The sequence below is a fragment of the Morus notabilis genome, unplaced genomic scaffold (assembly GCF_000414095.1).
Source record: "Morus notabilis unplaced genomic scaffold, ASM41409v2 Scaffold615, whole genome shotgun sequence".
NCBI lineage: Eukaryota > Viridiplantae > Streptophyta > Magnoliopsida > Rosales > Moraceae > Morus > Morus notabilis.
The window spans coordinates 28151-50053 of record NW_010366289.1 but is presented as its reverse complement, the minus strand read 5'-3'; the positions used below and the strand labels follow the sequence as shown (position 1 = coordinate 50053).

Genomic DNA, 21903 nt, shown 5'->3' with positions numbered 1-21903 from the left:
TTATAAAATTCCTTCTTTGGAGAGAAGGGGAAAGGTGTGTTTCATAACTTGATTTTAAAGTGTAGCCTATTCTAAAGGCATGCTTTGAATTTTTACTAAATGAACTTGCAATAACGCAGTAGTAGATTGGTAATATAACTTAAATGCCGATCATGATATTATAAAAATAGATTTCTCCCATCAAAGGAGATTAGTTAAAGAAAGAAAGTGGAACTAAACCTAAACAGAAGCTCCGCCGAGTTCAATAATTCCAGTAGTCCAAAGAGGATCATCTCCAAGAGAACCAAGGGCATAGTTTGCGACAACCCAAGAAGGATAAAATATATCCAATAAGGGTATGTATATATATCACAGAGATACAAATGAACAGAGAGTCAATATCTCAGCAATATTTACTAATGAAAAAGGGGAAAAATAAGACACATATTGCTAACATTTATTAGCAACAGAACAACGAAAGAGAATTTATTTAAGTACTATATATTAGCATGATCTATCAATAACATAACAAAACTAAATATGAAAAAAAAAAAGTGAAACAGAAACGACACACATTAATGTCATACTGTTGTAATCATTTTTCATGACATTGTTGTTCTCCCTACTTTTTCTATCAAACATTTATCTAAAAAATATAATCTAAGCAAAAAATATAGCCAAATTGCCAAAAACTTACTTTTCCACTCACATTGTCTATCTTTTTGCTTATTGATCCTTACATGTATTTTTGAGCTAAATCACCATTTTGTAGAGGAATATGCAAAATCTTATCAGCATTGCTTTCTCTTCTACTAGAAATCTACATGACACACAAAATAAAAAACCATGTTAAGCCAAGAAGAACCTATAAAAAACTACAATAACCAAACCCTTTAATTGTACATTCTAAATCACAGAAATTTCAACAGTTTTATTAAAATAAAATAAAAAAAGAAAGAACTTGGACATTAGGCGCCAACAAATTCTCATGAACCGATTGAGAGAGGTTTAAGTGCGTTGGATCATTTTTTGTCAACATCTGCATATATAACACACGTATTATGTCAATTTTTTTAGTAATATATCGGGATTAGCGGATTTATTAACAGAGATCAATCGTTAATTTCGAGATGCGTTGATATTCCCTTTTTTTTCTATTATAGTAATTGAGATGGGAATTGATGAAGAAAATTAGAGACACAATCTAATATCTGTGACTAATCCATCCCCTTCTCTTCTTTTTTTTATAATTAAAATAAATTAGAAAAGAAAAAGAATAAAAACGGGTTCACCCTAGTCTAATTTCACTTTCTCAGACTATTTTGCTTTAAAAAGTACTGTTTTTAGCTTTCTGTGTATTTATGCTTTTGCTAATTAATTAATGAAGTAAGAACTAAAAAGGCATATCAATTTCATTTGTAATATAAAAGAGAGAATTTACATATTGTGTGGGCGCATATATATATATATATATAAATAAGAACCACTGATAAATAGCGCAGAAATTGGTCAGTAGGGATATATTAATACACCATTGAATATTAAAAATGGATACAACGACATAAACATTACCAGATGCGAAAACTGAGGTGGTTGAAAAAAAAATGAAAATGAAAAAAAAAATGAAAATGAAAAAAAAAAAATCAACACTTTTATTCCACTTCCAGAACAGCAGAGAATATATTACTGTTCCCTATATCCACAACGGTTATATGGAGGGAAAAAATAATAACTTTTAGCTAGGGACACTTCCACTTTATACAACCTTCTTTTTGTAGCAACAAGAACAAACATCTACCAACAAATAAGCAAAGAATAAGAAACCTTGTAATAAACAACAGGAACCATACTTGCTAAATGTGTTTTGAGCTGTGATTATCTCCTAATTTAGGGACTCATTATTAACCATTTTATTGCTTATATGATAATCAGGACCCGGAAAATTGCTGAACGTCTCAATTTGGTTGCCTGTTATGCATTGAGTGATGAACAAGACACTCTAATTTCTCCTTCATCACCTGTCTTCACTCCAATGTTAGTGAGCTTAACGAAAGACCGACTCCAACTATTGAAGAAACTGAATTGGTCGTTTGCGAAATTCTCGGCAAGCTCCCTCGTTCTGTCATCGCTAAAGAGGACAGAATCCGATTGGAAGAGGCCTTTCTTGGACATGAGATTTTTGTAGTACTGATTGTCAAACAAAGAGGACGTTTCTGGATCGGTATTGACAGTGGTGGAGGGGTTTGGTTGGGCAGGGCATTGTTTCATGAGCTCTTCTGCATAAGTGCCGTCGAGGGAGGCATCGATGAGAGTGAGTTTCCCTTTTGAGTCTTCTTTGAAGCGATCACTGAACGCACTGCAATGAGCTCTTCCTATGGTGTGAGCTCCTGCAAATTAAGCCAAAGCGCCACTAGGTACTTAATATTGTTGACATATTGGGAAAACGCAATAGTATTTGGCTAACTGAAGCTCTTATTTTGAGAATTTTAAAGAGTGCAGGTATGGAGGTCTATAAATAATACCATTTTTGTTAATTATGTCTCAGTCTCTTTCAATAAAAAAAAAAAAAATTATGTTTCAATCTCAAGGCTTATGTTTCAATCTCAAGGCTTAATAACCTACCAAAGAGGTGGACCAACTGTGAACAACACTGGATAGGAAAAAAAAATACTAATTTCTCTCATTGAATAATAAATGCAGAATTTATAGAGTTCCTAATAAATCCTAATCTTAGTTGTAGACCATTAAAAAGTACAGTTATAAGGGTCTAAGCATAGAGCTCAGCCCTTCTTTGATGTCATATTAGTTAATCATTTCTTCTCTCAGAGATGAACCAATAATAGTTTTAGCATGAATAAGTAATTTGATTTATAGAATGTTAAAAAAAATAAAATAAAATAATAGGAAATAGTTTCCAATGCACCTAATTATAATTATCAGTGGGCAGCATTGATTTCCACCGAATACAGTTAAAACAAAGCTTTATTGCAAATCTACCTGACAGAATGACAAGGTCATCCAAGGACAATCCTTTGGAAGAGAAAAGCTTAGTCATCTCATTTATAGTAAAGCTTGTATCTATGATGTTGGGTCTGACATTTGATGCTGAAGAAACCTTCCCATCTCTCCTCCCAGTTGGAATCTGAACCGCAGGTCCGCCAGCCTGTGGCCACCCATTCATTCACAATTATAATAAACACACACAACAAAAACTGATGAAGACATAACACAAACATAAATATAAAACATTCTATCTTAATGAGGAAGTTTTAGTTAGTTAATTTCTCACAAACTCAACGGCATCTCTAGCAGCCAAAGCTACAATGTCTGCGCAAGAAACTGTTTCTGGGCAAAAGAACTCGAGCACTCTTTTCGCCGAATCGATAACCGAATACCCATCAAGAGACCCGTTTGCTGGATCACTTCGCTCTGTCCCATTTCCTTGTAGCAGCACAGATGCATCACAACCCTGCATAAAATATGATCATGCCAAAACTTTTTAGTACACCCAAAAAAAAAAAAAAAAAAAAAAAAAAAAAACCACCTATAAACGGTCATTTTTATACTAAAAATTATTATTATTATTTTCATTTTTTTTTTTTGACGTTTATACCTCCACAAAACAGTCGTGGAAAACCAAGCGAAGGAGCTTTCCAGGGATAGTTGGGTCTCTAGAAGAAGCTGTTCTGACTGTGTTTCGGACCGTAAATTCGGCAGAAGGGCATGCAACAGAATAGAACCCGAATGAGAGTTGCGCACCAGAAGGACAAGTCGCCTTATAGAAGGCGATCACGAGAATGAGAAAGTGGTAAAGAACAGGTGATCTGGAAGAGAGTGCTGTTAATCTGTCCTCCATGAGCGTTTGAGCTTTTTTTTTTTGCTGTAGCAGCAGCTTAACCATGGAGGAAAAAGTGGTCTATTAGGACTCATGATAAATACTCTTTGTAGTTCTGTCACATGCATTCATTGAATTGGAACTATCTCAGGGCGTGCGTGAGAGAACAGATGAGGCAATTTAATTATGCATTTATAAGGTTAGTTGATGTCAGAAAGTAGATGGGGTCTACTAGATTAACACTTTTTGAGTAATGTAGTTGATGTTGTGTTTTGTATGCGATAGGGAGAGATAGAGAAAGTTCCGACTCTATTAAATGAAGCTGCGCTCGGGATCATTTTGACTTCCCCTAACAGCTTTGAGGAGAGGGAACCTCTTTTCCCGTAATGAAATTACTATCAGAACGCCTTTATCAAACAATATCACGCATTTAAAATCTATTAGCTAAACCCGAGAATCATGATAGACTGTACATTCTCCACAATTAGATTTTTGAGCAAGTTATATCAGAAATTTATCTCAGTGAAAAAAATTCATATTCTACATGGATCCGGTTCATTTCACCGATTTGAGTTTTGTTACAATTTAAAACTCTCAAAACAGTCACATCTAACTTTTTTACTGTAGTAAAAAACTCTCACATAAAATCACATCTCAACTCAAATTAAAAATTCGAATCAACAAACTAAACGGACCATTATTACTTAAAAGTCGAGAAATAAACGGACCATTATTACTTAAAAGTCGAGAAATTTTCTGACTACATGGTCTTTAGACTATTACTTTTCTCTTTTCACTAAAAATAATAGGAATTTTTTCCAGTAAGTCGGTAAAGCCAATTTCTAACTTTACATCTATAAACATATAATTTTTAATACAAATTTGTAAAGCCAATTTCTAACTTTAGATCTATAAACAGATAATTTTTAATACAAATCTAATGACTTAAAAAGTATAAAACTATTGATAATTTATTTTTTTCTAGTCTTACAAAACTCCCAAAATAATAATGGAAAGTAGAATGCACAACAGAAGTTGGTTATGATTATTCTAAACACCTGAACTAAATTCGCCCTCAATCCAGCCGAGATTATCATCGTTTTTGTCTCAAAACTTTCTAAAATATCCAACGTAGAAAAATTTTTTGTACCAAAAGAAAGAGTACAAAGTACAAACTCACAAGTCACAATCAGTGAGTGAATAAAAAGGACAACAAGCGATTATCAACCAAAGAAAGTAAGGAAGCAGACAGCCGTTGTCCATAGCAGGATCTACCTAGCAAACCCTATCATTCAAGTCTGTACACTAATCGTGTATTTTGCTTAAAGCTTCACGTCAAGAACTCATGAAGAGAAAATCATTTAAATCCTTGTAACATATCTGTCGGCAAGATCGGGCATGGAAAGTTGTGCAGGGAAAAAAAATGGCTCTTAAATGGCCAAGGACAAGTCAACCAGCCATTTGAGACATTTAGGTGGGTGTGCTCCAGCCAGCTACAACACAGCTTCGCCTAATGACCACCCCATATTATCGACCATGCCTCTGCATCAATCATTAAGGTTGTCTTTCCATAACGGCTTTTCCATCCTGCTCGTCACATGCGTCATATGGTTTTGCTCTCCAAAGCCAATATGATGGATAGCCTTCCATGTATAGCCCATCTGACATCAGTGTCCGACAAACAAAGCAAACGTCTAGGTTAACCACCATTTCTTTAATATCCTTCTAAGTTATCAGACTTTTTATTATCCTAGGCCCACCTAGCATACAAAGAATTTGGGACTCTTCGATTAACGAATTTTTTACAACAAATGGGGCCAAAGAAAGAAAACGGGTGAGTTGGAAAAATAGAACCAGACCGTTCAAATGAGCAAGTTGTATAAGCATATATGTATATTTGGTTCTATTATATAAAAATGGATTAGAAAGTACAAACGTGATTATGCACCAATTATGTAAATGCTGAGGAGAAATAATTTGCGAGGAAGATATTACCGTGGAGCTTCAGACTTTATTATCTCTTCAGACTTTATTATCTTTCAGTTTACACGTCATCTTCCGCAACTTCTTCCGACTCATCCTCATCATCAAGGGGGATGTCTTCGCTGTTATGATCAAGGGAACCTACGGATAGACATTTGATAACTAGTTTCAGGAAGTGAGGCTTGTAGAGATAGAAAACCAGAGAGGACAAGAACAGTGATTATGTTTCTCAGTATAAGAAAATATCAGCCGGACTATACCACAAACAAAGATCGTTGTATTCTTTAGCTTTTTGTCCCTGAAGTAGTTCATTTCTAAGCTCTTTTAGCCATCTATAGGCTCTTTTAGCCATGGTAAAGGGAGTAGTTAATGTCTACCATGAACGGAAACAACTTTTTACCTCTATGAATCGATGAAACAGGGCTGTTTGATACTTCTGAGGATTCTGTCATGTTATCAAGGAGATAAGGAAGTTCTAGAAACTGCAACAAAGACTCCGTTTGAGGATTCCTAGTATATCCTGCAAAATGAAGTTCAAACTACTGTCAATGTTTCTTTTATACAACACAAAAATTAAAATGTTTGTATAAAAGAATAAAAGGACCATATTAATTAAGCATGCCTTGAAATGAACTACTGGAGACGGATTTAGACGGATCATAACACGGAACCATCCTTGAAAAAACAAAAGGTATGGCTCCTTTTTCTAGTAGCTTGGTCCTGACCCATTGGCGACAATCTTGCATGTCAAGATGTAAACCCCTGTTGTATATAAAGCAGAGTTAGTGGCTCCCTCTTACGCTTACAGAATGTCAGAACACAGAAATTAAAAGGATTCCCGAAGGGAAGGAAGGGTGGCTAAGTATTTTTAACGTCTACACACCTAAAGTTTGCCCTTTCCCTGGTCAGAGGGAAGATAGAGTTGAACCTCCGAGTTATAGCTAGCCATTCTTCATCATACTGAATCTCATAAGGTCCTAATGCCGATTCAATTTCAACGATCTTAAAGCACCAGCCAATATCACAAACAGATGTTAGATGTTAACGGTGACAAAAGAGACCCAATATTCTATAAATACAATAACATCACATCAAGTACCTGTAAAAATTTACGCCCTGGAAGGCACTTATCCAGAGCAAGAAAATTTGTCACTGGGCCACCTTCCCCATGTTGAACACGAGCAGCAAATTTGCAATGTAGATGGGCTGAAAACCAATAAGGAGGTTTTAACTTTTGCAGCAGTTCCGCAGCAGCTTTACTTCCAAGAGTTTTTTCCTGAATCTGGACAACATCACAACAAGTAAAAACAATATATTCTTTTGATGCAGTAAATTAAACCAAATGGGGAAACAAGAATAGATTAACAACAAAAATCAGAAGAAATTCAAGCTCCGCTGCATATGTTTCACAGATATCGTGTATGAATGGACTGATAACATTTTGTTTTTCTTACCATGTGTCGACAGATATATCATGTTTTCTTCTTACATTTTCATTTTTGTTTTAAGAAATCAACTGAAATTATATCATTAACACCAGCTTCAGCTAACAAGCATAAGAGGCATCACAACAAGGAAATTAAAATGAAAAACGATGTTCAGATCCATTTTCTAACATGCGATGTAAATACTACCTAACTTTGTAAGTTCATTAACATATAATCTCACCTCTTTCTCAAAGAATGGCTTGAATCTAACAAGTTGTTTCCAGTTCCCACAGTCAGTGATGCCAAGAGGCCAATCATGCGAAAGAAATATATCTATCGGTTCCTCGACTTGCATGAGTTTCTGGACATCGTATTCGCGTACATGATATATGGACCTAATAGTGCTCTCATTATATGGAGGCCTCTCAAAGTGTCCTGCTCAGAAAAAAAAAAACTAAACTCAACAAATGAAAATTGCAGGATCCCGATACTATGCATTGGGATAATAGCCAAGATGGTAGCTATTAAATTGTACCTTAAGAATAACCCAATCTCTATTAGCTCGTTCGGATACAAATGTTCACTTTAAAATATCAAGCTAAAATTTGAGAGCAAAATAGTGATAGAAACCAAACAATATGCCCATCCAAGAATCAACAAGAGGTTTTAGGTGCCTGCTTTACAACTAGTGCCTGCTTTTACAACTACAACAACAGTTCAAGCAAAACCGCAACGGAGATATAGAACAAGAACAAACCCAAATGATAATTGCGAGCATTATAAATTCCAGACAATCCACCAATGCGAAGATTCCCAAACTTGACCACTCCAGAAAATCCCAAAAAGTATATATTAGGCGCTGCCCATCCTCCATAGTACCTAAATTTAGTGTATGAACAACACAATTCAAGCAATGGAATAAACATATAAACGCATTACTTCTGAAAAATTCATCAAAAACCTTCGCATTGATAACTCACAGTTCCCACAAGTAATTGGAAGCTTCGTGATTTCCGCCGATGAAAATGGTGGGATAGGGAGCGACTTCCTCGCCGGAATAGTACTTCCAAAAGGAGTTCATGGATCGGTATTTGGGCGGGACATTTAAGCTCTCCAAATCCTTCTCATTCCTCACTGCCTGATTAATAAACAACAATGATTTGATCCGCCATTAGTGAATTCGGAAGCTTTCAAAAACCACAAAATTAGGGCTTGAAAGTGAAGCAATGGAATGAATACCTGAAAGTCGCCACAACAGAGGAGGAGGTCGATTTTGGTGTCGTGAACTCTTTCGTAGTATTTGAGGGTTTTGTAGACGTTGTCGAGGTCGCCATGCATGCATCCTTCTACTGCTATTTTCATGGCGTCCAGTCCACTGTGAAACCCCAATTTCGGATTCTCGGAGAAGAGAAGAAAACTGGAGGGAATTAATTGACGAAGAAAATATGTCCCTCCAATGAAACGACACGTACTTTTCGTTTTACAAGTCTGCTGTCGTCTGAGCGCGGAAACACGTGGTTTCAGGTTAAATATTGCTGTAATTTGGAATGAAACGACATGTAGGTGTCAGTAAAGATTCCAGTCATATATCAGTAAATTGTGGCATCGTTTGTTTTGTGTTTGTTTCGGAAGAATTTGAGTTAAAAATAAATTTAATATAATTTTATTTATTTTACTGATTTAAGTTTTTAATTTTAAATTTTTATAGTAAAAATTTTTTATAAAATATTACATTTAACTTCTTCTATTACAGTAAAAAATTCTTAAAAAATGTTACATTTCAATTCGAATCCGCAAAGTGAACGAGGCGATTCACTTCTCGCTAAACGGCATAATTTGGTGGCTAAGTTTCCTGTCGTTCATGGTGAAAAACAAAAGTTTTTAGTCGTTTAAGACAACTAAACCACATGTGGTTTTTTGTTGAAATTATTTTCAAAACATGTCGTTTTGTGTACAAGGCTTTTTCTTTTCCTTTGATTTTTATTTTTTTTTTTTGTATTCAAGAAGTCTAGTTTCTTACGTATAATAATTTTCACAAGTCGCCCGTCCAACGACACGAAAGTAAGTGAATATAAATATATAATTTACAAGCAAAAAAAAAAAAGATAAAAGGCAGAAAAAGAAAATAAACTTAACGAAATAAATAGAATTAATCTGAGCATCCAATTATGGTACAAGATATGATGAATTTACAATACCTTGACATTAATGGTCAAAAAAGATTTAAGGAAAAAAGACAAAAAAAAAAGAAAAAGAAAAAGAGGTATTGTCATGAGAATGAGATGAGAGTAAAGCATCAAAAGAATGTGTGGCCAGGAGTGGCGGGACAAAGCAACAAGCAATGACCAACAGTTGTAGAACATTTTACTTCCTTCTCCAATTCTCCTTCCCAACAATATGGCTGGCTTCATTAACATTTGCTCTTTTCTCTCTCTCTCTCCATCATTTCTCCAATATCCCAATCACTTGTTATGGCCCTCTCCACTTCCCTCATCTCTTCCTCTCTCCTCTTCCCAACAACCAAATATCTCCTCTCTCTCACTTCACATTCACACCCGCTCATACTATTCAAACCGTTAAAAATACCAGCAGCGCCCAAAAGGTTGAGCCACACCAAGTGCAGTGCCGTCGCGGACTTAAAAGCCCGTACGGACGATGATAACAAGGTCTTTGTGGGTCCCACCGGCGAGGAAGATCGGAGGAGGGAGAAGGTCGTGGCGGAGTACGATTGGACGGAGGAGTGGTACCCTCTGTACCTCACCAAGAACCTCCCTCACGACGCGCCGTTGGGTCTCACTGTCTTTGATAAGCAGCTCGTTTTGTACCGGGACGGCGCCGGCGAGTTGCGGTGTCATGAAGATCGGTGTCCCCACAGGTAGCGCTATCTGTTCCTTGTAAATCCTTATTTCACATTTTTAGACATTAAATTATTAAGAAAATATGTTAGAATAAATAGTTAGAGATCCATCAATGTAGTTTTAGCATGTAGTTTTAGCAGATGTTTGGATCATGAATTAGAATAATGTGATTAGAGTTATTTTTAATTTATGTGTATTTTTTTTTTAAGAAAATACTGTAGTGAACTATGAATCATGATTCAAATCATAATTTGAATCCTCTAACCAAACAACCCCTTAATCTTTAATAAAAATTTTTAAGATAATAAGCGCGTTCAGTTATTATCTTTCTCAGTTGAATTATTAGATTCTTAAATGAGGTATTTTCTCTCTAAATAGAGAAAAAAAACAACCGAATAATTTGACGTATTAGTTATCATAATTTAAGTTTTTTTTATATACTGTCTCATTAAACTCTCATCAAACTTAATTAAATCAATATTAAATATCAACTCATTTAATCTATATTCAATTAGGAGACTATTAGACTCTCTATAATTAAATCACTTAATTAATTCAATTAATTAAATAATATTAATATAATTATTATAAATATGTGGTTTATAATTATTATTAAGAAATATAATTTCCTAACAATAACTTATTTAGTTGTATGTCAAGTTGGTAAAGTGATCACTTAGTTCAAAAATTTAGTGGATCAAATCTCATGTTCACCAAAGTGGGAGAAAGGAATGAATAATAAAGTGTTAATTATAGAGCGACAGGTGAATGGACCAAGAGTTAACACGTGCGATTTCTTTTTGTAATATATATGTGCGCACACACACACACACACACACACACACATATATATATATATATATATATTTCATCGCAGTAGAATTCTGCTTCGAACGTAGGTCTTACATTGAGGGTAAATCATCATTGTTCTTGTTTGTTTATTTTTCTTTGACAATTTTATTATTCTCGATAATACAGAATAATTAAGGTGTCTAATTATTCTTAACGTAAATAATAAAAATTGCAAATTTTAAGCATTTTTTTTCAACCCAATTAATGTTCTAATTCCATTATTCCATGGCTTAGATGGTTGTTATGCTTTTCAATGATCAAATTTCATGTATGTTTATATGTAGATTGGCAAAACTATCAGAAGGGCAGATAATAGATGGAAGACTGGAATGCCTATACCATGGTTGGCAATTTGAAGGTGATGGAAAATGTGTAAAGATCCCTCAGGTCCGTACGTACGTTTTGGTTTGAGATTTACCTTGTAATATTTTCATCAAGTTTGACAATCCAAATTACTAATAGTCATGTCATATCCAACATATGCACTATTATCTACATACGTTTAGCTTCCAGCTGATGCCAAGATTCCTCGAGCGGCATGTCTGAAGCCGTACGAGGTTAGAGACTCCCAAGGCGTAATATGGGTTTGGATGTCCCAAAAGGCTCCACCAAACCCCAGTAAGCTCCCTTGGTTCGAGAACTTCGCGAGGCCCGGCTTCAACGACATCTCAACTATCCACGAGCTCCCATACGACCACTCCATACTTTTGGAGAATCTCATGGACCCTGCCCACGTTCCCATCTCGCACGACCGCACGGATTGGACGGCTAAGAGAGAGGACGCGCAGCCATTGGCTTTCAAAGTGAGTGAACGTTCCGACCGAGGCTTCGCAGGGTGGTGGGGCCGATCATCCGAACCGGAGTTGCTTAACTACTTGCGGTTTGATGCGCCGTGCGTTCTTCAGAACAATCGCGAGATTGTGGACAAGAATGGAGAGAAGCATTACTTCACAGGTTTGTTCTTGTGCAGACCGAGTGGGCAAGGGAAGTCCATGCTGATTGTGAGGTTTGGGAACACAAGAAGATCACCTTTGATTAAGTTGTTTCCTGAGTGGTACTTCCATCAGAATGCTTGTAAAGTATTTGAGCAAGACATGGGATTTCTCTCCTCCCAAAACGAGGTTCTCATGAGAGAAAAAGTACCTACCAAAGAGCTTTACCTCAACTTGAGGTCTTCAGATACTTGGGTGGCTGAGTACAGGAGGTGGATGGACAAGGTGGGTCATGGAATGCCCTATCATTTTGGGCACAGCACCATATCACTACCCAAAGAGCCAGCTGTGGTGGAACATGCCCCTGCTGGAGTAGTCGCAAATGTTTCGGCTTCCTCCCCGGCCAAGGGAGGGATTGGGACAGTGCACGCTCCCAACTTGGCCAACCGATATTTCCGGCATGTCATTCATTGCAAAGGGTGTAGAGAGGTTGTCAAGGCTTTCCAAGCGTGGAAGAATGGCCTCTCTGCTGTTGCCGTGGTGTTGGCTGCGCTGGCGATACTGGCATCCGGAAGACAATGGAAGGCGCTTCTGTTGGTGACAGCGGCCTTGTGCTCTGGTGGCGCCTATGCGTGCCATTCTGCTGTGGTTTTGAATACAACGAACTTCATTAGGACGCACAGGAGATTGTGAACCATCAAATGGTATCATTTGTTTCTGAGGCCAAGGACTTGGACTTTCAAGTGCTGGTGTATAGTTGGTGGAAAATGCTATCGAACCCAAAATATAGTCACAACACTAAATGTGAACATAGTGATTGATCTTTTTTCTTTTCTTTTCTTTTCTTTTGGGTGATGAGATATTTGTTCTATAAGATTTATTGTATAGATGGCATGGACAAGTATATTTCCGTACATGGAGCGCGGATGCTTGAATTTCCATATTCTTGCCATCCCTCTTTCTCTTGGGATCTTGTGCGCAGACTTCAGTTTCCTTCAGTTAGATCTCTAGATATGATTTGTGAGGAGATGTTGAATTAAAACGAGTGAGTTCCAAATTAATCCAACGGCATACTCGAAAACATAAATACAAACCAAATACAGTGTGAATCAGTAATCAGTACAATCTATCGTCTTAAAGAGGCCAAAAACAAGATGGCAATATACATGAGACTTGGTAGTTATACTCGTTATGCCGTCTATGTATTACCTAAGTTCGTACTAATTAGACCGATAATATGAGTCACGATACGATAACACGATTCGAAAAAGATACGAATTTTACGGATTAGGGTTGAGAAAAAAAAATTCAGATCAGAATTGGATCGACTTGAAATTGACACGAAAAACACAAATCAATTTCGGGTTAAACCCGTCTAACCCGAACACGACACGAAACTCGTAAAAAATTAAAAAAATATATATATATATATTATTCATTACATATTTTAAATTTTATTATGAACTTATAATATCATGATAGTTATACTCAAAATTTTATATTATTATTTGCTTAATTTTAATGGATATTATTGTATTTTAGTGTGTTATAAATTTTAAATTATTTTTAATATGTAAAAAATTTTAAAAAAATATATATAACTATAGTGTCAATTTCAAGTTCACGGATCAATTCCGTGTCACGAGTCATTTTCGTGTCGTGCCGCGCCAACCCGTAAAGTGATCGTGTCGTGTTCGTGTTGCGGTTTTTAAAAATTTCGTGTCACGGGTCGTATTCGAATTGACTGTAAATTTAAGAAGAAACTATCAAAACACGACACGTGACACGAATTGCTACCCATAGTACTAATCTTTTGCCGTCAAGCTATTTTATCCGTCTAATTTCAGAATTCAGAAGTGCCAGCAGACAAAAACCTGCATTGTTTCCGTTGAATACACACACACACACACACACACACACAAATACAATGCAATCCAAGAATGTGCTACTCTATGAAAATGGGAAATTTGAATCAGCCGCTCGAGCTATTTTTCCTTTTTTTTTTCCTCAGGGCGCTACAAAATTACTTCCGGCTTCGTTCGTACGTGGATGGATTGACATGTATATAGTAGTAGGACAGAATTTTAAGACTCGCAAATGACTTTTGCATTCCACCGCATAACAAGCTGGCGGAAATGAGGCTGCTCTTATTTTCGAGCTCTCAAATTACTAAGGGATGAGAACGTAAGATGGCATGTCCTCAACTTTGGTTTTGAAATTTCAACGAGATGAAATCCCCGTAGTAGCCCGTGGCAAACCATTGGTCGCATCATCACTATTAGAGCTTGAATGTGAACTTCGTGTTGAGACGTCAGATTCAACTTCCTCAAGCATCTATCACGAAAAGCATACAAGTGAAAAAGAAGATTAGATGGAATTTCCTCCGTGAAGTAGAGATTGAGAAAAGGACTCGGAAGCGGAAGCTGGCAAAGTCATTGACAATAAAACTTCCGAATGCTGAACTTAAATATGAAGAAATAAATAGGGACAAGAAACTCTTAACGAACATATTTTACTACCTGGACGGCTTTCTCTAAAACCTGAAGGAGTTCTTGGTCGTGTTTCCTTTTCAAGACAACGTCATCCTCCTCCTCCAACAGCGTGTCAAAGTGGTCCTCTCTGCATAAATACCGGCAGAAAAACAAGCTCAAAACCAGGAATCATCATTACTTTCTCCCATCCAAAATTCAAAACTGTTGTAAAAACCCCTCAGAAATTCCCAGAACAATTCTCAGACCACACAATTGAATCACCACATCACACACACAACAAATCAAAGAGAAAAAGAAATCGAAAGAATTCCTCAACAAAGCTTTTATTCTAATCAATGGCAGATCAAGATAGTACAACCTCTAGAGCTTCTCTCTCCTCTAGAGCTTCTCTCACTATCTTCTCTCTCTAACCGACTTCAGAATGAAAAAACCAGTAAAAATCTTCTATTTAACACATTTAGTTTTAACGGATTAATAAGGCTCTAATCCTATTGGTTGATTCCAAAACCAAATCAGTTTACAGTATTATTCCTATATACTACAGTACACAGTAACCATGTAGACTTGCCCACGTGTCTTCACTTCATTTTCCTTCCTCTGTTGAGCTGTTAAAATTCTAGCCAATTTTACAACTAAAACTATTTTAGCTACAGAGTGATAACGACCGATGACTTTCGTGCCTAATAATCAGTACTTCTCTAGCCAGTAGAGTCCTTTGTGTCGAGAGCTATGTCAGCAAATTACAAAAGGTGCGAACTTATGAAGTTGATATTCTTCCTCTCAAAATCAAAAACTTTTATTCCATATAGAACTATACCAAAGCATGGCTATCAATGTAAAATAAACGTCATAAGCTCCAAACTATCGGCAAATCACCATATTTCACTCAGGTCTCCCAATTCCACAGTTAATAGCTCCTAAATCTACATACAAGTTCATTGGATGAACACATAATTTTGCCATGCCATACTTTACATTCAAAAATTTTATTTTTCTCACTCATGCGTCGTGAGACAAATAAAAGAAATCAATTAAAAAAATTTAACAAGGAATCAGTCTTCAAAAGTGTAATACTTCACATTTAAACAAAAAGAGAAAAGGCTGTTTTCGAACTATATACCTGTAGAGATTATGTATGAAGGTCCTATGAAGATCCCGTTTTGCATGGTTGACCTAAAGCACATTAAGCAGAAAGAGAAGATATGTTAAATGAAAAAAAAAAAAAAAAAAAAAAAGGAAACTTAGAAGTAAATCACACAGACAAAGGAGAAATAACTAGACTTGCCAGAAAATGCATTATAGCTTTTGGAACTAGGTCTTGAACGTTCTTTCTGACAATGTCATAGTATGATTGCAGGAGTAATTTGGTTACCAAAATTTCTAGTGTTTGATTCCCTGTTGTTTCAAGTTCCCTTAATGTGGATGGGGGCTGAGATCGGTCAGTGCAGTAAAAAGAAAAAACTGGTTGAAATTAGAAAATGACAGAAATATATAAAAAGATGGATGACAAATTAAACATTAAGAATCAACCACTGTAAGGCCATGTAATTACCTTTGTCAGACTGATCCTCCTGGAAGGCATCTGATCAGAATGATCGGGCTCACCTGAAGATCTGCTGCTAGCTGGTCCCTCTCCAGATGATCCCCTGCTCCCAAATATAGATGAAATCCCCCAAGTCCTCGCAGATGCATTTCCTGCTATATTTGAAAATATCAAGTTAACCAAGATGCTAGCATTAATAATCTTATTAATGATGTGCAAGAATTTACCAGATGATATAGGTTTCTCATTGTTTACTGAAGGACTTCCCTGCCAGAAATCAAGCCTAAGATAAGATATAGATCTTTAAAACAAATTATCAAAGACAAGCAGAACTGTGATCTAAATGGGGGGAAAAAGAAATAAATACCATCTATTTAATGTCAAGTCAATAGTTGACCCTAAAATTTTTTTGTAATGATTTAAATAAGGAAATTTAGTTTCTCATTGCTCTGCTTAATCTATATCAATTTCACCACAAACCAACCTCTATCAACATGAATTAAGAAAATAATCATAAGAAAGAGGTTCTAAAATGATTCTGTCCTATAATTATTGCCTCATGTAGTCGGTATATGTGATTATGTTCCCCGTTGTACAAAGTTCCGGTCAACCAAATCAAAATTAAATAAAAATTTATTTAGAAGATAGCATTAAAACCGTTTTAATTTGATTGAATTTTCAAATATAGGCAAGTGCAACCTGATTTCACTGAAATTCATAACTGACTTTGACCAAATCACAAACCCCGCTACAAGTAGAAGATGATACATAGGAATAAAGTATAAACTGAGTTCTCCTTGAGGGAGAAATACAAACACAAAGAATACCTGGTTTCGACCGTTTGATAAAGCTCCATTCACAACCGACCTAGGAAGAGCAGCCAGAGAAGCCAGAGAATTTTGGCCTTTCTCCATGAAGGATGCCTTTCCAGCATCCGTACTGCCCTGTAACATATAAAAAAACACATCAGAATGTCCACCTCAACTATCCAGCTGAATTTCAAAAGTCTGAACTGCAAAATTAATCTGTGGGAATTCTTATTTTATCCAAAACTAGACTTCATTAGATTATAACCCAAATCTGTCTCATGTCGTTGATCCAAAATAAAAAATAAGTATGAGCAGGTGCTTGTAATAATTAAATATCATAGAACAATTTTTTTTTAGAGAAAAAAAAAAAAAAAAAAAAAAAAACCTCAATTTTTTTTAGAAGTGCTTGTAAAAAATAAAATATAAAAAAAAAATTTTTTTTAAAAAAAAAAAAAAAAAAAAAAAACAACCTCAAGGGCACATCCTTTTCCTCAATTTTTGATCAATTCAACCCAAGAATTAGAAGTTCACAACCAACTCCAAGGATAAAATCTCATAGCACTATCTAAAAGAACAAATATCTGAAAGCCGATCACGCAATTAGCAAACATTCACCTCACTCACTGTCCTCCATGGCGCCAAAGACCATACTTATTGTGAGCTGTGAAAACTAATTTTGCCCTAAGTGGTAGTAGAAGGTACCTGTGGAGATCTCAACTGTTTCTGAGCAAGCTCAACAGCTTTGCTACCACCTAGGAAATTTGGATTTGAAGAATTTATATAATCCATCTGAAACAAAGTTAGTTGATCGATCAGCTATAAACCAATTAGGCAGTTGTAAGTTGCGAACTGAACAAGTACAGATTTGTAATACTTTGAATATGCATGTTAAAGATTAGTATTTTAAGATGATACTGTAAGGAACCTAGTAATTCTCAGCCAATCACACAACACTCACACACACAGATGCACAACGAGAAGAATTTGAAAGGAATCAGGGAAACTTTTATTGAATCAACCAGCAACAAGACTTATGCTAGACAACTGAAAACAAGATAAACCTGGAGATTTCGAGTACTCCGGAACTCCCAGCCACCGTCGGTGGAGAAAACAAAGACAACCAAAAAAATCCATACTAACCCCTCCACTAAGCATTTCGATCCCCAATTACCCTGAATCCCACTTGTTTTTGCCACGTCACCCTTCTAGCCACTTTCTGAAATTACTCCCTGGCCCCCAACTCTTCCTTTCTTGCCACCCTTACCCCTCCTAGTATAAACGTTCCTAAGTAAAGGTCTGACAGTACCCCCTCCTCCTCAAGATCAACCTTGTCCCCAAGGTTGAAGTCGGGCAATTGGCAGCAATTGGAGTCTAGAGGCTCCCAAGTGGCCTCCCACTCCGGCAGTCCCTCCCATTGAATGAGGAGGTCCAAGTCATGGGGCCCCCCGTCATGAGAAGGACGGGCTCGCAGTAAGGCCGCTGGCTGGACTAAGAGCTCGAGCTCCTCTGTAAGCTGCGGCGGCAGTGGCTGACTCTGTGGTGCATCGCCCCGAAAAGCCTTGAGCTGCGAAACATGGAAGACCGGGTGGATACGTGTGTCCTCAGGAAGTAGTAGCCGATATGCCACGGTGCCAATCTTCTCAGCAATCTCGAATAGACCATAATAGCGAGGAGCTAACTTCTCATTACGCTTCTTGGCCAATGACTTCAACCTGTACGGCCGCAGCTTGAGGAGTACCCAGTCACCAGGCTCAAAGCTCACCTTTCTCCGCCGCTGGTCAGCGAATTGCTTCACGCGTTGTTGCGCATTCGCCAATTGTTCCTTGAGCTCATCTAACATGTGGTTACAGAGCTGCATTTGTTTAATTACCTCATCATCCATCGAAGGAATGTCTTGGAACCAATACAACACAGGAGGATGCCGCCCATAAACAATGTAGAAGGGGGTATGCTTAGTCGAAGCATTGTAGGTCGTGTTGAACCAGTATTCAGCCCATGGAAGAAACTTCAACCACAGCCTTGGCTTAGCACCCGCGAAGCACCGAAAATACGTTTCCAAGCAGTAGTTGACCCGCTCGGTTTGGCCATTGGACTCGGTGTGGTAAGCGGAACTACTTGTAGCCGGGTTCCTTGGAGTTTGAATAGCTCTCACCAAAAGGAACTCATAAAAATAGGATCACGATCGCTCACAATCAAACAGGGAACCCCGTGGAGCCGAACAATCTCACGTACAAACAACTATGCCACGGACTTCGCCGAAAAAGGATGAGCAAGAGGGCAGAAATGTGCAAACTTGGACGGCCGATCCATCACTACTAGGATTGCGTCTCGCCCTTCCGATTTAGGGAGGCCGCCAATGAAATCCATGGAGATGTCCTCCCAAATCCTATTTGGAATTGGGAAGTGTTGCAACAACCTAGCCGAAAATATGGCCTCACTTTTGGCACTTTGGCAAACCTTGCACCGAGCCACATAGTCTCGTATTTCCTCTTTCATGCTGGGCCAAAACACATTGCTTGACACCCTCTTATAAGTGTGGTTCCCCGAATGGCCTCCCACCACCGAGTCATGGAACTCGTGCAACAATTAGGGTATCCATGGTGAAGAACGCGGTAAAACTACCCGGTCTTTATAGAGCAACAATCCCTCCTTCTCACTATATCCTTCCCTGACTTGTTCTCCTGCCTGCAACTTTGCTAGCAACCCCAAACACTGGTCATCCACCCGCTGCCCCCTTCGAATATCCCCCACATCCAACAGCTGCGGCATGGAAATGGCCGTGAGGGTCAATGGCTGCTCATTCCCCCTTCGAGAGAAAGCGTCCGCCACCCTATTAGCAGCTCCCGGTTTGAATTGCACCTCAAAATCGTACCCAAGAAGTTGGTAACCCATCACAATTGCTCCGGTGGTAGCATCCGCTGATCCAATAGGTATCGGAGACTTTGTTGGTCGGAGCGGACCACAAAACGGCAACCCAATAGGTAGTGGCGCCACTTTTGTATGGCAAACACCACAGTCATCAACTCTCTCTCGTATACGAACTTCAACCGACTTGTCTCCGATAGTGCTTTGCTAAAAAAATGCAACTAGTTGGCCTTCTTGCACAAGGCCAGCCCCCGACGCGTTAGTTTCAATCGCAAAGGTTTTGCTGAAGCCGGGCATCGCCAATACCGGTAGAATGGTCATGGCCCTCTTAAGGGCCGCGAAGGCTCCTGCCGCACCGTCCTCCCAATCAAACCCACCCCGCTTGAGCAAATTGGTTAAGGGCCGTGCAATCTCACCATAGCCTCGCACAAACCGCCGATAGTATCCGGTCAGCCCAAGAAACCTGCACACGTCTAAGACATTTTTAGGAGTCGGCCACGAGCTTATTGCTGCCACCTTGGAGGGGTCCGGAGCAACCCCCTCGCCCAAAACGATGACCAAGATACTCCAAGCTATGCAGGCCAAACACACGCTTCTTCATGTTAGCAAACAACTTCTCCCGCTTCAACACCTTTAGCACCTGAACCAAGTGTTTCCGATGCTCCTTCATGGTCCTACTATAGACCAAGATGTCATCAAAGAACACAAAAACAAACCGGCGAAGGAAAGGACGAAATACCGAGTTCATATGGGCTTGAAACGTCGCCGGCGCATTAGTGAGGCCAAAAGGCATCACCAAGAACTCATAGTGGCCCTCATGCGTCCGAAAAGCAGTTTTCTTAACATCGTCTTTCATGTACTCGGATTTGATGGTACCCCGCCCTCAAATCCAACTTAGAGAACACTTTCGCTCCGTGGAGCTCATTAAGTAACTCATCGATGACCGGTATCGAGAACTTGTCTGGCACGGTCAATTGGTTCAAAACCCGGTAATCGACACAGAAGCGCCAACTCCTATCCTTCTTCTTCACGAGGAGCACTAGACTAGAGAACGGGCTACTACTAGGACGAATGATTCCAGAAGAAATCATGTCGGCTACCAATCTCCCCCTTTTGGAAATGCGGGTAGCGGTAAGGGCGAATATTTGGAGGATCGGCCCCGTCCTTCAATATAATACGGTGATCACGAGCCCATTTCGGGGGCAGCCCCTTAATCTCCTCAAAAACATCCCCGAACTCCGCTATCACATATTGCAACATTCCCGGTATGGCCACAGGTTGCTCACCGCCCCCCTTCCCCACAACTTCGCAAAGTTCCAACAACACCCCCACTTGAGTGTCCCCCCACGTTTGAGTCATCGAACGGAAACTCACCGGCTCGCAACATAAAGCGGGATCCCCAATCCAACTCACGCAATTCTCCCCCACCTTGAACTCCATAGTAAACCGAGACCAATCCGCCATTACTTTTCCCAAGGTCCATAGCCACGTGACTCCCAAAACAACGATGTGCTTCCTAAATCAAATAGGAAGAAATCCTCCATGTATGAACAACTCCAAACCCCTACAAACTCCCTGTTGCTTGAACCACATTCCGTTGCCTACCTGCACCCCGCACTTGGCCGACAAGTCACAAAGCAGCCCCAATTCCTTCACTACCGCCTTCGACACAAAACTATGGGACGCCCCACCATCAACCAACACTACCACCTCTCGTGAACCAATTTTTCCTTTAACCTTTCATAGTTTTTGCGGAATTGAATCCCATCAGAGTTAAGGGAAAGGGTCTACCTTCTCTTCCGAATGATCGATTTCAGAGTTCTCTTCCTCCTTGGGTTCGCCATCCCCTTCCAACTCATCCTCGGCGGCCAACAGTTGTTGGAGTTGCTGCTTGCTTTTACAATGATGCCTGGGGCTATATTTTTCATCACACTTGAAGCAAAGCCCTCTTGCCCTTCGTTGCTGCACTTCATCCTCCGACAACCTCCGATATCCACTCGTTCCTCCTCCCGACGGACTATGGGAGGGTGATGTCACAAGGCGACCTCATCCGACCTCCCCTACTTCTCTTCCGGAATTGGATCGACGAGAGCTCCCCAAAAATGGGGTGCGGCCACTTAGGACCTCGTTGACTGAGTACGACCATCCCAAACCACCCGCACGTCCACTATTCCACCTTCCCATCCTTTCTACTGCCTCATTTTGATCTTCAATTTGCTGGGCCATCTCCATAACCTCTTGAAGTGTCGCCAGCTTATGCATTTTTACCTCAGCGTGAACGTCTTCCCGAAGTCCATTAAGGAATACTCCCTTGTAGAATGCGCTCGG

The 21903-nt window shown here is 38.8% G+C and overlaps 3 protein-coding genes across 5 annotated transcripts in view; 1 reads left to right on the top strand and 2 right to left on the bottom strand.

Moving 5' to 3' along the window:
* Nucleotides 1-1588: 1588 nt before the first annotated feature.
* LOC21390548 (lariat debranching enzyme) lies at nucleotides 1589-8620 on the bottom strand. The gene is made up of 13 exons (XM_024173416.1): nucleotides 8464-8620; nucleotides 8205-8362; nucleotides 7982-8103; nucleotides 7466-7659; nucleotides 6897-7079; nucleotides 6681-6799; nucleotides 6420-6559; nucleotides 6198-6317; nucleotides 5865-5938; nucleotides 3593-3895; nucleotides 3269-3448; nucleotides 2977-3142; nucleotides 1589-2366 (listed from the first exon to the last, which is right to left on the bottom strand). Exons 1-13 carry the CDS (start codon nucleotides 8584-8586, stop codon nucleotides 1951-1953), a joined length of 2298 nt encoding a protein of 765 aa, XP_024029184.1. The 5' UTR covers nucleotides 8587-8620; the 3' UTR covers nucleotides 1589-1950.
* A 984-nt stretch (nucleotides 8621-9604) lies between these two features.
* On the top strand, nucleotides 9605-12780 carry LOC21390547 (protein TIC 55, chloroplastic). Its single transcript, XM_010109986.2, has 3 exons — nucleotides 9605-10099; nucleotides 11219-11321; nucleotides 11441-12780. The coding sequence occupies exons 1-3, from the start codon at nucleotides 9696-9698 to the stop codon at nucleotides 12557-12559; spliced, it is 1626 nt and encodes a 541-aa protein (XP_010108288.1). The 5' UTR covers nucleotides 9605-9695; the 3' UTR covers nucleotides 12560-12780.
* An 894-nt stretch (nucleotides 12781-13674) lies between these two features.
* Nucleotides 13675-21903, bottom strand: part of LOC21390545 (dynamin-related protein 3A) — a 14751-nt gene continuing 6522 nt past the window's right edge. Inside the window, exons 13-20 of one of the 3 annotated variants that reach the window (XM_024173405.1) lie at nucleotides 17413-17499; nucleotides 16729-16845; nucleotides 16129-16168; nucleotides 15911-16056; nucleotides 15644-15787; nucleotides 15479-15531; nucleotides 14386-14485; nucleotides 13675-14200 (exon numbers count right to left, since the gene is read on the bottom strand). In XM_024173405.1, coding sequence (XP_024029173.1) covers nucleotides 14087-14200; nucleotides 14386-14485; nucleotides 15479-15531; nucleotides 15644-15787; nucleotides 15911-16056; nucleotides 16129-16168; nucleotides 16729-16845; nucleotides 17413-17499 — 801 coding nt within the window. In that variant the 3' untranslated portion in view covers nucleotides 13675-14086. The remainder of the gene's footprint in view (nucleotides 14201-14385; nucleotides 14486-15478; nucleotides 15532-15643; nucleotides 15788-15910; nucleotides 16057-16128; nucleotides 16169-16728; nucleotides 16846-17412; nucleotides 17500-21903) is intronic. The other 2 variants (XM_024173406.1, XM_024173407.1) reach the window with 2 other exon arrangements.

What these genes read in the sequence shown, in the direction of transcription:
- LOC21390547 (XM_010109986.2), top strand. Translation starts at nt 9,696, where the DNA reads ATGGCCCTCTCCACTTCCCTCATCTCTTCCTCTCTCCTCTTCCCAACA. An exon ending in GAAGATCGGTGTCCCCACAG is followed by an intron (nt 10,100 to 11,218) that starts GTAGCGCTATCT and finishes GTTTATATGTAG; the next exon opens with ATTGGCAAAACTATCAGAAG. An exon ending in AATGTGTAAAGATCCCTCAG is followed by an intron (nt 11,322 to 11,440) that starts GTCCGTACGTAC and finishes ACATACGTTTAG; the next exon opens with CTTCCAGCTGATGCCAAGAT.
- LOC21390548 (XM_024173416.1), bottom strand. Translation starts at nt 8,586, where the DNA reads ATGAAAATAGCAGTAGAAGGATGCATGCATGGCGACCTCGACAACGTC. An exon ending in TGCTCGCAATTATCATTTGG is followed by an intron (nt 7,660 to 7,981) that starts GTTTGTTCTTGT and finishes TTTTCTGAGCAG; the next exon opens with GACACTTTGAGAGGCCTCCA. An exon ending in AAGAAGTTGCGGAAGATGAC is followed by an intron (nt 3,896 to 5,864) that starts GTGTAAACTGAA and finishes GAGTCCTAATAG; the next exon opens with ACCACTTTTTCCTCCATGGT.